At 37.5% G+C, this 14,770-nt stretch overlaps 2 protein-coding genes across 3 annotated transcripts in view; one reads left to right on the forward strand and one right to left on the reverse strand.

Moving 5' to 3' along the window:
• iqub (IQ motif and ubiquitin domain containing) overlaps positions 1-14,770 on the reverse strand; it is a 32,898-nt gene that overhangs the window by 12,613 nt on the left and 5,515 nt on the right. The window contains exons 3-5 of one of the 2 annotated variants that reach the window (XM_067380511.1): positions 14,098-14,212; positions 13,792-13,909; positions 10,805-10,892 (exon numbers count right to left, since the gene is read on the reverse strand). The gene's annotated coding sequence lies outside the window, so the exon portion shown is untranslated. Of the gene's footprint in view, positions 1-10,804; positions 10,893-13,773; positions 13,910-14,097; positions 14,213-14,770 lie in introns of those variants that run through there. The other variant, XM_067380510.1, reaches the window with a different exon arrangement.
• LOC137014794 (ankyrin repeat and SOCS box protein 15-like) lies at positions 597-14,474 on the forward strand. Its single transcript, XM_067379315.1, has 10 exons — positions 597-632; positions 709-798; positions 3,857-3,903; positions 4,927-5,055; positions 5,676-5,834; positions 5,924-6,169; positions 6,254-6,425; positions 9,187-9,757; positions 13,736-13,952; positions 14,181-14,474. Exons 2-10 carry the CDS (start codon positions 728-730, stop codon positions 14,309-14,311), a joined length of 1,743 nt encoding a protein of 580 aa, XP_067235416.1. The 5' UTR covers positions 597-632; positions 709-727; the 3' UTR covers positions 14,312-14,474.

A 14,770-nucleotide genomic window follows, 5' to 3' on the forward strand; every position in this document is an offset into this window, starting at 1 on the left:
GTACTTGCTCGTATATTCCTGTCAAATGCCATTTACTGGGTAGGCTACTTCAAAGAATGTGCTGAAAAATACTTTTTGTTAGTGTATGTTAAAAATACAAAAACGCTTGACACAATGTATATAACATAACAAGCAGTGATAGTACCAACGTTACTACAAAACAAACATACTACAAAAACAACATGCCTGTGGGGGGCGGGGGGAATATTTATAACTCGTTTTGGGAAAAGATTCATTGAACCGAATTACCGTCCGAATGAATCGTTTCACTGAAATGAATCAAGCCCTATGATCCTGCCCCCTGGAGTGCCTGTGATATGTCTGCCTCTGAAATAATGTAAAACAGACAATGCTTCAGCATGTAGGTAGGATTATTATTATCTTGGGGGATTTCATTGAACAAGTAATAGAAAAGTAAATCATCTCATGTGATATCACTTCCTAGAAAACATTTTATCCAGGTGTGTGTTGCCTAAAAGTGACTACAATAGAAACTGACTATACCTAATGGCATGGCATTTATTACATGACATTTCATTGGCAATGAAAGCAGGTCATGCTTAAATATAAAAGCTTATGCCATTTGGAAACAAGAAGCACGACCTTGATGAGTCTAGTCAGTAGTCACATAGGTGAGTCTGCAGCTACGTTTAATGAAAGGTTTGTGTTTGCAAATATAATTAATTTTGTTGCATTCTTCTCCAACAGTCATTGATGCTCTTATGTTATGGCCTCTGATTCATGGGACACATTTTCTAAATATGTTATGTTGGACAAGACAAATGAAGATGAATACAGGTATGTATGTTCTATCTGTTTTATTGTATGTACAACATGCATTGAAGGGAACTGAATACATTTACATTTAATCTTTTAAAATGCTTTTGTATCCAAGGCGACTTACAAATGAGGAGAGCAATAGAAGCAATAGGGCAACAATATGCAAGTGCTGTGACTAGTCCCAGTTCGTCTAGCACAGTACACATAGCAAGTTTTTTTAAAGACCCCACTGTGGTGAAAATCAAGTTTTTAGTGTTGTTTATGTGTATGTGATGTTTTTGATATGCTTTAAGAGGAACCATGTACAAATTCATCACTCAACACCATTGCTGGGTATTTTCTCCTTAAAGGTGTCCTAGAATTAAAAACTGAATTTATCTTGGCATAGTTAAATAACTAGAGTTCAGTACATGGAAATGACATACAGTGAGTCTCAAACACCATTGTTTCCTCCTTCTTATATAAATCTCATTGGTTTAAAAGACGAGTCTCAACATAACACAGACTGTTGCGTAACTGTCGGGATCATTAATATGTATGACCCCAATATTTGCATATGCCAGCTCATGTTCAAGCCATTAGACAAGGGAAGCCAGTATTAATGTCTAGATCTGTGCACAGCTGAATCATCAGACTAGGTAAGCAAGCAAGAACAATAGCGAAAAATGGCAGATGGAGCAATAATAACTGACATGATTACATGATATTTTTAGTGATATTTGTAAATTGCCTTTCTAAATGTTTCGTTAGCATGTTGCTAATGTACTGTTAAATGTGGTTAAAGTTACCATCGTTTCTTACTGTATTCACGGAGACAAGACTGTTGTTATTTTCATTTTTAAACACTTGCAGTCTGTATAATTCATAAACACAACTTCATTCTTTATAAATCTCTCCAACAGTGTGTAATGTTAGCTTTAGCCACGAAGCACAATCAAACTCATTCAGAATCAAATGTAAACATCCAAATAAATACTGTACTTACGCGATTAGACATGCTGCATGATGAACACTTTGTAAAGATCCATTTTGAGGGTTATATTAGCTGTGTAAACTTTGTTTAAGCTGGTTAAGGCAAGCGGGGGCAGGGAGCACGAGATTTAAAGGGGCCGCGCAAGGAATCGGTGCATATATAATTATGGCTCAAAATAATCAAAATATTTAATAAAAAAAAATCTATGGGGTATTTTGAGCTGAAACTTCACAGACACATTCAGGGGACACCTTAGACTTATATTACATCTTTCAAAAAGACGTTCTACGGCACCTTTAAAACGTATCAGGTTACAAATGTAACCTGAAGAATGTCTCTCAAGGCAAAACTACCAGAGCCACATTCCCCACCAGTGCTGTTGGTGACATTACTCCCTACGGCCACTGCCCAAGCTGCATACTTCAGCTTAAAGTTTACTTCACTAAACTCACCTTGCAGGGCCAAACCGAAGGCTTGGCCCCAGGATAGAGCTCAATGGCTTGGAATCATTTACCTAATGAAAGAATCCTTTAAGAGAATATTGCCAGGGACACAAAGACCTCGCCCTGTCACATAAGCGTCAACCCTTAGGACCACAAGGGAGGCTGACGTCTGTCATCCTGGCTTAGTCAGCCTACAACCTATCTGCCTAAGCAGTATCTCTAGATTCAGCCCTCTCACAGCGGCCTCCAATGAGAAGGTATTATAAACAGGCAAACACCACTCCACATCGGATTCCAGAGACAGAAGTCCTAGAAAGCAGAGACTCAGCATAACGAGCCTCCAAGCGAGGGGAGTAACTCTACTCAGCCTGAAAAGGATTCTTCAGGACGTACAGAGCACTAAAGTAGCTCTGGGGAAGTGTAGCACTCTACAAATGAGGGGCGTACTACCCAAGCTCATAAAGTATGTTTATCAAGGAGGTTCACAGAGAATCCTTCAACTTGATACTAACTTGTTACTTATAAAGGAGGGCCAGGAAAAGACTATCATTACCTATCCTCAGGAACAAAGTACTCTACATAAATACCCTTGAAAACAAGGGGAGTATTATACAAGCTTGACCATAAAGGCAGCTTATCCAGTGAGGCTCAGAGCCATTTTGCTTGACGAATAGCATGGAACGTAGTTCCGGGGGAGTGGAGTACCCTACAAAACGACCCTCTAGAGCACGGCTGGGCAAACTCGGTCCTGGAGGGCCACTGTCCCTGCAGAGTTTTGCTCCAACCCTAATCAAACACACCTGAACCAGCTAATCAAAGTCTTCAGAATTACACACAGGTGAATTTTGTCAGGGTTGCAGCTAAACTCTGCAGAGCATTGGCCCTCCAGGACCGAGAGTTTGCCCACCCTTGCTCTAGAGTCTAGACCATGGGCGGCTAACATCAGTCTTGGAGAGCCATAGTCCTGCAGAGTTTAGCTCCAGCCCTAATCAAACACACCTGAACAAGCTAATCAAGGTCTGAAGGGTTGCTAGAAAGCTATAGGCAAGTGAGTTTTATCAGTGTTGGAACTGAACTCTGCAGGCTCTCCAGGACCTAAAAACACTAATTCCTAAAGATATTTAACCAGGGAGGCTTCAAAAGAACCTAACTCTAATGCAACTGTCTGGCTGTAGCATGTTCCACAACCTCCAACAGCTCAACATATGTGTGGCAGTCAGACAGAGAAGGCTCAGAAATATCTACTTTGTCACCCTCATCAGCCACTTCCTGCTCAACCTGGCTAAAAGCCAACAGAGCACTGCCTGCTGGATCTAAAGATGTAAGAGACAATCTTCCTCCAGCAGTTCACTCTCGTCAGCTGCTGAAGAGCATGACAGAGCCATGCCTCTCTCAAACTCCTCAGCGAGCTCCACCTGAGACCACCACAATCTCAGTCGCATCTCTGCTTCCAGAGCCATGCCTCTCTTTCTGTGATTGATCACAGCTTAAATCCACTTACTGATCATTTAACTAGTACAAGAACCAGAATTTCCACTTGCCATTGTGTAGTGTTTACTACAGTAAAGTTGACACATTCTGAGCTGGTGTGAATGAGAGGAGGTGGGGACTAATCTGCATATTGATGGTATTTTAAAACATTGTTATTGTTTTCTTGAAGCTCAGCCAGTGATGAGAATTCAAACCTGCTGGCAGCAATTGAAACAGGTAATAGATTAATGCCTTCAAATATTTATTTCTGTTCTATCACCGTAAAAATGAAAAGATACTTGAGATTCCTCAGATTGCCACACTTGCAGAACCACCTCAGAAACCTTCAGAAGGTGACTTAGATATCGTAATCCAAGGGTTTCGGATCCTGGTCCTGGTCGGCCAATGTCCTGCAGAGTTTAGCCCCAACTTGTCAAACATTCCTGTTTTCTAATAATCCTGAAGACCAAGCTGCATCTGACAGATGAAAAAATGCAGCCTCTGCAAGCAGCATATTGAGGTAGAAGGCAAGAAGGCACGTCCGAATCCAATAATCCAATGGTGTCGCATCCTGTCTACTGAGAAACCTTCATAGGATTGGTTTTTGAAGGCAACATTTACGTATGCTTTGCTGCCTATGATATCAAACTATCCAGTGATTTCCGTATTCCATGATTGCTGAGGTAAAAATAAAAAATTGCAATTGGTGGTCAGCGTGTGTAAATGCAAGTTTTCGACCAAAGTAATTTCTAGCGAGAAATTATTGCAGTAATTAAATATTTGCTTAGTTATCCAAAGCTGCCTATGTGTTGCTTATAGACACCAGACAGACCATGATTTACAGATGCTCTTTATTCATGTCACTTGCACAAAAATAAATGCAGTAATTAATAGAAATGCACAGGGGAAATACAAACACTGAATATTATATGCATTAGTGCACCTAGCCTATTAGGGCTGAAGCAGGAAGGAACCCCTGTCCCACTGTGTATTCAAGCAAATTCTATATATAGAGTTCTTACAAGTTCCTCAATATAACTGCCCTTTTTTTTGAAAGGGGGACTATAAGTTCTCAAGAGAGTTTCACCAATCACCAATCCCTAAAATGGGGCCCAAGTATATTTTCATTTCTACAATTTTTCCACATTGATATACAGAAATGTAGATTGATCAAGCTGATACTGTACATGTGATAAAGGAAACCTTGGTGTGGAACAAGGCTAATACATATATAATCTCTTCATGTATCCTGATCATAAGGTGATACTGCAGTCATCCATGAACTCAGGCGATTTCCTTCAGCCTTTAGGGAAGTGGACAGTAATGGACTTCTTCCATTCCACAGAGCCGCCATGCAACCATCAAGGAAAGTTCTAGAAGCAGTTCTGGGTGAGTCCTGGACCTGGATGTACAATTCTGAAGAGACATATGTCAGACATACATAGGCTACGTTCACACTGTCAGTTTTTGGGATTGACAACTGCATTTACTTACAGATGTGAGTCTCGAAATGTCCCGTTCACACACCAACTCATAGTAGCATCTCGAATACTGTCTGTATGAAAGTGCAACTGAAGTCAAGCCTGTATTCTCTTTCCTGTTTTCGTAACCATAGCAAAAGTGACCAAAGTAATATCAAAGATGGTGACAACCAGAAAATTGAAAAGTCACTTTTGACACAACGAGCCCAATCGAGCCACAAGTCCATCCATTAATCTTCATTAACAAATATTAGCTTTTATATCTGGGTGGAGAGTTGTGCGTACAAGACAAAACTGATGGAAGCAGCTCTGGTGGAGAACAGTGGCTGGATCTAAAAACTTCAAACAAAGGCTTTCCAAAATTTATGGGTGTGGTTCTGAGAAAGTGGTTGTCATTCCCATAAATAACTGAACTATGTGTGAAAGTAACCTTATTAAGGACACAAATACAGAACTGACAACCTTATTCTGCTGTTCTGTGAAAATTACAATATCTACATTTGGTTTTGATGATCATAAAATCCACAGCCTCCAGCCAGCCTGACATGGAAGAAAAAGGTTGGAATGGAGAGACCGCCTTGACTTTAGCCGTTCAAGCTGGCCTGGAGGAGAACGTCAGGATCCTTCTGGAACATGGAGCACTACCACACAACCTCAACAGCAAAAAGGAGTCTCCACTTCTGCTGGGTGAGGCACAACTTCACTGTTGATGCCCTCTCAATAGTACTTGCTGGTACGTTCCATAATAATTATAATCTTTCTTTATTTTGTCCCAGCGGTAAGAGTCCGATCTTTTCCAATGGTGTACGCTCTCACCTCACATGGAGCTGTAGTGGATCAGGTTTGTTCGAAGAGGTGGACGGCACTGCATGAAGCAGCAAAAGTGGGCTGCATTGACATCTTAATGCTGCTGCTGAGACGAGGTGGACAAGTTTCAGTGAGGGATTATGAGGGAGTGACTCCGTTGGGTGTAGCAGCAGAGTGCGCCAATCTAGAAGTCCTTAAAGTGCTTATTGATATTGGTGAGAATCTTTCATCTCACAAATTAGACCAAGATTAACCAAGTTTATCAGTTTAATCAGTTTTAATCCATCCATCTTGACAAGGAGCTGACGTGAATGCACAGTCCTGTAAGGGTGAAAGTGTGTTGATGGATGCAGCTGGTTCAGGAAACCCAGACTGTGTGAACCTTCTGCTTGAAAATGGAGCCTCACCAAACCTGGCCAGTTTGACCAGGCACCTACCTATACACCGCGCGGCATTTGAGGGCCACTACCTGTAAGTGTACAATAATTTGAAATAGTTAAACATTAAAATACATTAATGTAAGGGCTCAAATTTTGATCAAGTGGAAAAAACTTTTTCACTCTATTTAACGAAGTAGTTTATTTAATTTGTACACTAACAAGTCTAACATCACTTGAGAATTCTTTTTACATTTTTAACATTTTTATTAATGAAAATTCTCCTTTAGAAAAGGAATGTACTGTTTAATGTTTAAACAGCACATTTTTTAAAAATATGTTTGGATATGTTTGTCTTGCTGAGACTAATTTTGCAGCTAGAATTTTGGGTATTTTTAAATGCATTTTACAAATTATATTTTCTTACCTTTTTTAAAATTACAGTTTTATATTGCACATATAATGCACAAAATATTCTTCTGTGGTATTTACCTTGTTTTTCCTTCTTATTTTCCTATTTTACTTCTTATTAGGCACCTATTGTATCCGCTGGCATTCTTCTTCTTCTGTCTATGACATCCCATTGAACCGCTGAAAGTTATGAAAGTTGGCACACAGATAGAGGACAGTCTGAAATGTCACTATAGCAAATTTGCAGTCTCTAACTCAATCCCTCTAGTGCCACCAATTGTCCAAATTTGGACTCATATTCATGCTAATAACTTCTGAACCGTAAGTTTAACAAAAGTTTTTTCCTCTGATTCCTTGGCTCAAGACTATGCAAATGCTATTTACCTTTATGAACATATTTCCGCCATTTTGAATTTTCCGAAAAACAATTTAACTCCTCTTAGGTCGTTGCTCAGATTTTCACAAAAATTGAACCAGATCATCTTCAGACCATGTTGACAAAAAGTTATGGAATTCAAGTTGACTCTCTGCAGCGCTTTATCACATTCAGACCAAACTTGGTACATGTCATCACAAGCATGACCTGAAGCAACAGCACAGCACCTTCTAGTGGTCAGGAGATAAAAAAAAAATTGCTATTTTAGATTTGGTATCGTTAGAATCCATATTTTTCGTAGATTATATAATATCCAAGATTTTCCCATATACGCCATTTTAGACATCTGCCAATTTTGATTTTGAAGTAAAATGCTGTATTTTATGAACGCATTAACTTATCGGAAAAAAAACTTGGTATTGGTCATCTGCACAATTCCCTGAAGGAGCCTGAGAAGTTTCGGGACAGTGCCACCTAGTGGTGTAAAAAATTATTTACATGCTTATAACTTTGGATGGGTTGACTTATTTTAACTGGAGTCATGTCTTTAGATTTCTTAATTCTTGCCAAGTCCAGTGATACCAGATGTGCTAGATTTCAGCTTATGGTTTGTCCTATGTTGTGATTTAGCTTTTAAAAAACTTTCACGAATAACTTTTTGTCCAATTGAGATGAAACCACCATAGGAAAATCGAAAACATAGCGAGATGACTATAAGCTAATGGCCAAATGTCAGAATTTCGATTGTAAGTGGCAAAAAGATGCAATCAAATTCGGGTGTGGGTAATTTTTTATGTGCTCATAAATATAATTGTCTGTAACTCTGAAATTAGATATTTTCACCAAATTTAGCATGCTTATGTATGGGGGCACACACAAAAAAAAAAGTGGTGGCAAAACAAAACATGTAATTGGCTCCAACTACAGTACCGTTGGTCTGATTGATTTCAAAATTGAAAAAACATGGCTGTCATTTACAAAATGACAAAAAAGATCCAAAGCTGTAACTGCAATGGTTTTGCATATTGCTATATTTTACAAACGCATTGGCATATGGTTACGAAACTCAGCGTGTGTCTTCGGCACCATGCCCTAACGCAAGTTTCAGAGCAGCGCCCCCCTTGAGGTCGAAAATTGTAATGAAATTGCTTATAAAAGCAATTATATCGCATAACAACTCAAAGTATTTATGGGTTTTCAACCTTTATGCTTAATATTGTCTCCAAATGTCTCGCAAAGTTTCTCGGGGAAGACAAAAGTTTTGCGAGCGAACGTAAAAGTTTCGCGGGGAAATGCAATACTTTTGTGAGAGAATTTATATTTTTTCCTCTCATTTTTTCCACCCTCACCATGTTAGAGGTTCCATTGGAAAAGGAATGCTGCAGTTTTTGAAAAACTAATATAAATAATTGAGAAAAAAAAATACATTTTTGTCTTTGGAATATTTTTATAGATTTATATATAATCCAAATTTTCATAATGGATTTGATTTTCAGAGTTTAAGGTTGAAAGTGTAAGTCTAAGGGTAAAAAAAAAAAAATCTACATAAAAAGGCATTGGGGGAGGGGGGTGATCTTCATCTCCGTCATGACGACTCTCAAAGAGATGGTAATGGATATGGCAATGTTAATGTATTTTGCGGAATAGACTCCTACACTGCTGCAGAGCAAGTACCGAGACTTGCTACTACCAATACATTCCCAGACATGCTGCTGCACATATAACGTACATGAAATAACCACCATAGCAGATCTATACAGGTGGAGCTGGGGAGGAGGAAGGTTTCTGAAAGAGCACAGACTGCTAAAAGCAAACACTACCAGTATTTGAATGTTGAGCCACAGCTCATTGGCCGCTAATTCAACAGCAACAAATCAGCTGTGCCATGTAGATAACGATGTGATCGCTACCAAATTGAGTTAAAGACCTATCAGCCTGCACCATCTAGAGTCTAGACAGGAAAAAGTTCCTGAAGTTGAAGAAACACACATTAACAGTCAGCATAAAAAGTAAAAGTGATAAACACAACTTTACAGACTTACCTGCATCATACCAATTCCATTTACAGTGTGTTAAAAATACTGCTATCAGTGACAAGCAAGAGAGCTATCATTGAGTCTGGCCAGAGTCCAGTACACTCAGCTGCAGATGGAGGTCAAGTGCAGTGCCTACAGCTCCTGATTGACAGAGGTTTTGATGTGAACAATCTACTCGACCGAACCATCTCCAACTACTACAATGACAAACGTAGGAGCGCCCTTTACTTTGCCGTCTCAAATGGAGATGTGACTTGCATTGAGATGCTGTTAAATGCAGGAGCCAAACCTGACCTGGATCCTCTGCACTGCCTCCTAGTGGCGGTGAGAGCTGGGAGGTACGAGATTGTCAAGATGCTCCTGGCCAAGAAGGCGGATGTGAACTGTTACTTCACAGTGGTCAGTGACACAATATTTCCCACATCTCTACAGTACTGCCTGAAGGATGAGGAGATGATGCGATTACTTCTTAATAATGGATATAATGTAGACAAATGTTTCCATTGTCACCATGATTACCCTTTCAACATGGGGTTACCTTGGAAGGACATATATGCACACAGACCATGTTGTGTCATATGTGATGGAGAAGACAAAATACCTGTGAGTTTATCTTAAAATAACAACATTTTGGGAAAAAGTTCCGTTCCGAAGCCTACACAGATAACATTGTAAATGCTCCCAACTTCTTTCCAAATAGCAGCATAATTAAGACACCTTCTTTTGGCCAAATCCTAAGAAAGCATCATGAGGGAAATCCCACAATGCAATGGACTAAGTTAAAAAATCTGTAACACTTTAGTATGGAGAACTATTAACTACGACTTTTCCCTCAATAAACTTCTAATTTACTGCTTATTAATAGTTAGTAAGGTAGTTGTTAAGTTTAGGTATTGGGTAGGATTAAGGGATGTAGAATATGGTCATGCATTAATATGTGCTTAATATGTACTAATAAACAACTAATATTCTAGTAAATATGCATGCTAATAAGCAACTAGTTAAAAGACCCTAAAATAAAGTGTTACCAAAAAATGCATCAATGATGACAGATTCTAAAGAAATATACTTGATTATACCGTTTATAAATATACTTGTTTTTTAATCAACACTGCAAAATCTTAGTATATTTCACCTAATACTTGTTTTGTTACTTTGTTTATTAAATTCAGTTGCCATTCATTTTTAGACAATCATCAACACTCAAATAATGTAAACTGCACATAAGAGAGTTTTTGCATTAACTTTAACTATATCTATTTACACAATTCTGTTTCTCCAATTCGTTGATGTAATATAATCATTTACAGAGTGGCTGTCATAACTTTTTTTCATGATGGACTTATTTTTATTTTTAACATAAATAATTAAGACATCACTAACAGGTTAAGTAAAATATAATTAATATATAAGATAATAGTGCATATATTTAGTGAAAGAGTTAATTTATTTTGCGAATTTGCAATCTGTGGACACCGAATGGCATTTCTGAGGTAAATGTAATACTACGTGACATTGTTCACAAGCCGTTTTATTGACGTATTTCTGTGGTTGAAATACTGATTAGCTGATAGCGATTACACGAGATAGCGATTACACTAGCGAAGATATAATACATTTCAGTAAGTTGTACTGTATCTTTCAACATACCTTCAGATGTTCATTCTGTAACTAGTAGTGAAGAGGAAGAGATGATCGCGTTCACTCACGCTCCGCATTGCCACTGGAACTGAGGCACCTATACAGCATTATGCCACATCAAAAAGCATCAAAACGACATTTTTTGTTTGAATTTCATGATAAAATTGACAGAATTTGAAAGATGACACTTTGTTTCTTATCGAAAGTAACAAAACACAGAGACTATTGCGATTATTGGTTGCTTGTTAAAAGTGTTTAGGCTACAATGTACTACTGCGCGCACCCCTTCTGGACTGGAGTGTGGATCGCCTGTGACTGACTGTATTCATTGTCGGTCGCACTTTATATTAAGTGGCCTTAACTACTATGTACTTACATCAAAAAATAAGTACAGTGTACTTATTGGGTTCATACTGAATTGCAAAACACTTTTTCTGCTATTGAATTGGGGTACGGGTAAGATTAGGGGAAGCTTTGGTGGTATGGGTAGGTTTAAGGGTAGGGGTAAGGTGTAGGTCAACAGTGTAGTTATAAATGTAATTACAGAAATTAATTACAGATATAATTACATGCAGGTGTTTTTCAAATATAAGTACAATGTAAAAACATTTATGTACACAATAAATGCATTGTATCAAATCATTAATTTAAATGCAAGTACATAGTAGTTAAGGCCACTTAATATAAAGTGGGACCCGTTGTCTAACTGCATAAACCAAACCATGACGTCCATACCGTACGGTTCAGGACGAATACATGTATCGTCACTGCTCATTTATAGTTTGCTGTCACTCAAGTTGCTTCAAACAACACCTCATTGAAAATGAACAACTTTCAGTTGGTATCTAATTGCCAGTGATGGGAAAAGTTACTTTTGAAAGTAATGTGTTACAATACTGCATTACTCCCGAAAGGCCCTAAAAGTAACTAATGTTACTCGGTTACTTTTTATGGAAAGTAATGCATTACATTACTTAAGTGTTATTTTTTTTTTCTCACTTCAGCCAGCTCTAGCTCTCTCTGTCGCTTTCTGACAATTATAACAATTGTTGCTGGCTGCAGAATTTAAAGAATAAACTATTAAAGAATTACAAACAAAATCAGGCCAAAATTTTGGAATGGCTTCGAAATGGCTTGCCAAAGCGAACTTTCTAGAAAACTTTGGCTGGCAAACACCTTTGAACTACCATCCCTGGTGATTATGTAATAAGTGCTCTGGGGCTCCACCTTTTTTGACATGGAAATCTTTTCACCTCTAAGCAAAGAATGGAAAAGATCTTGAGTATTTTGGGGCTTTCAGGGAGTAACGCAGTATTGTAACACATTACTTTCAAAAGTAACTTTTCCCAGCACTGACGATTAGATACCAACCGAAAGTTTTTCATTTTCAGTGAGGTGTTGTTTGAAACAACGCGAGTGACAGCAACCGGTAACTATTTAACAAAGTCAAAGATTACATTTTATACACAATGACTGCCGATAGGAGAAAGAACATTGGAGCTTGTGTTGATGTTAGCATGTTGCCTTAATACACTAATAAGCCCAAAAAAAATGTAGTGCAAAGTATTAGGTGAAATAGTCTTTAAAGGTGCCCTAGAATTAAAAATTGAATTTATATTGGCATAGTTAAATAACAAGAGTTCAGTACATGGAAATGACATACAGTGAGTCTCAAACTCCATTGTTTCCTCCTTCTTATATAAATCTCATTTGTTTAAAAGACCTCCGGAAAACAGGCGAATCTCAACATAACACAGACTGTTACGTAACTGTAAATTTGTAAATTGTCTTTCTAAATATTTCGTTAACATGTTGCTAATGTACTGTTAAATGTGGTTAAAGTTACCATCGTTTCTTACTGTATTCACGTAGACAAGAGCCGTCGCTATTTTCATTTTTAAACACTTGCAGTCTGTATAATTCATAAACACAACTTCATTCTTTATAAATCTCTCCAACAGTGTAGCATTAGCCGTTAGCCACGGAGCACTATCAAACTCATTCAATATCAAATGTAAACCATATAACAGTATACAATACTCACATAATCCGACGCATGCATGACGAACACTTTGTAAAGATCCATTTTGAGGGTTGTATTAGCCGTGTAAACTTTGTTTATGCATTGTTTAAGGCAAGCGAGAGCTCTGGGGGCGGAGAGCACGCGATTTAAAGAGGCCACAACCTGAAATCGGCTCGTTTCTAATGATGCCCCAAAATAGGCAGATAAAAAATGTATTTAAAAAAATCTATGGGGTATTTTGAGCTGAAACTTCACAGACACATTCAGGGGACACCTTAGACTTATATTACATCTTTTTTTTAAAAGTTCTAGGGCACCTTTAAATTAGACTTTTTTTTCCTATAGATTTTGCAGTATTGAATAAAAAACAAGTATATTTCTTTAGATACTGCATTCTGATGCTTTCTTATCGGATTGGGCCAAAACAAGGAATCTTAGAAGGTATCATAATTATGCTGCTATTTGAAGAAGTATTTATGTTGGGAACGCACTTATAATGTCGTCTGTGTAGGCTTCAACTGGCTGTAGCTCTCTCTGTCTCTTTCTGACAAAAATAACAATTGCTGGCTGTAGACCATTTAGTTTTGGAACATAATTTAACTTGATTTATTTATTTAGTGATACTTAAAAAGGTTTAATGTGTTAACATTAGTTTATGCATTACGTATCACAAAATAATGAAAAATAAAATTATTTTACGGCATTTATTACTCTATGCTAATATGAATTTCTACATATATAAATACATTTAAAGTTGTATTAATTAAATTTAGTTAATAAATAAAATTATATTTATAAATAAACACGAACCTAGATTAATAAATGCTGTAAAATTGTTACCCAGTTCATTAACTAACTGAACCTTAATGTAAACTAAAGTGTTACCATTTATTTTATATTACTAAATTGCTCATTTTATTACATTTACAATGCTACATGTAAGACAAAACTTCACTTGTTTATGTTGCTTTACATCACAGTTCTGTGACTTCATAAGTTTGTGCTGCCTGGTTCATCTGTCTGGACGAGTGGTACTGATCCTGCTGGACTATGTCAACCACGTCCCCCTCTGCTCACATCTTAGATGTATCCTGGAGAAACAAAAGGAGTGGGCAGAGATATGCACCATCTTAAGTGAGTTCACTGGGTTCGCATTTAATCATTTATATGTTCAGACGGTCTTTCTTGACATATGGAATTCACATTCTGGGTCAAATGAAGAAACTTAAGCTACAGTTCATAGTCCCAAAATGAACAAATGCATGTGAGAAGATAGTACCTGTTATATCACTTTTCTAGCAACAGATCGAAGGTTCTTTATTCTCAGGGAATGCAGACTAATAGCTTTTACATTTGTTCCAGACAACCCACGATCCCTGAAGCACCTCTGTCGTCTGGAAATCAGAAAATACATGACTGTTAAAAGACTCCGTAATATCATTATAATGGATTCCTTTCCACCTCCAATTAGAAATTACCTGCTGTACAAATAATATGATGATCTGACTGAAATATGATATATACATTTTTTTTTCATTGAATGTTATACATGTTATATTGTTGTCAGTTATATAAATGATTAATTAATATAATACTTTTTTTCCTATAATAACTATTTGAATATCAAGTTCCTCTTTTCTGTATTAAAGGGTTAGTTCACCCCAAGATTAAAATTCTGTCATTAATTACTCACCCTCATGCCGTTCCACACCCGTAAGACCTTCGTTCATCTTCAGAACACAAATTAAGATATTTTTGATAAAATCCGATGGTTCAGTGAGGCCTCAATTGACAGCAAGACAATTAATCTTTTCAATGCCCAGAAAGCTACTAAAGACATATTTAAAACAGTTCATGTGACTACACTGGTTCAACTTTAACGGTATGAAGCGACGAGAATAGTTTTTGTGCGCCAAAAAACAAATAACCGTTATTCAACAATATCTAGTGAT

Source organism: Chanodichthys erythropterus, chromosome 24, assembly GCF_024489055.1.
Source record: "Chanodichthys erythropterus isolate Z2021 chromosome 24, ASM2448905v1, whole genome shotgun sequence".
Classification (NCBI taxonomy): Eukaryota; Metazoa; Chordata; class Actinopteri; order Cypriniformes; family Xenocyprididae; genus Chanodichthys; species Chanodichthys erythropterus.

What these genes read in the sequence shown, in the direction of transcription:
- LOC137014794 (XM_067379315.1), top strand. Translation starts at nt 728, where the DNA reads ATGGCCTCTGATTCATGGGACACATTTTCTAAATATGTTATGTTGGAC. An exon ending in TAAAGTGCTTATTGATATTG is followed by an intron (nt 6,170 to 6,253) that starts GTGAGAATCTTT and finishes CATCTTGACAAG; the next exon opens with GAGCTGACGTGAATGCACAG. An exon ending in ATGGAGAAGACAAAATACCT is followed by an intron (nt 9,758 to 13,735) that starts GTGAGTTTATCT and finishes ATTGCTCATTTT; the next exon opens with ATTACATTTACAATGCTACA.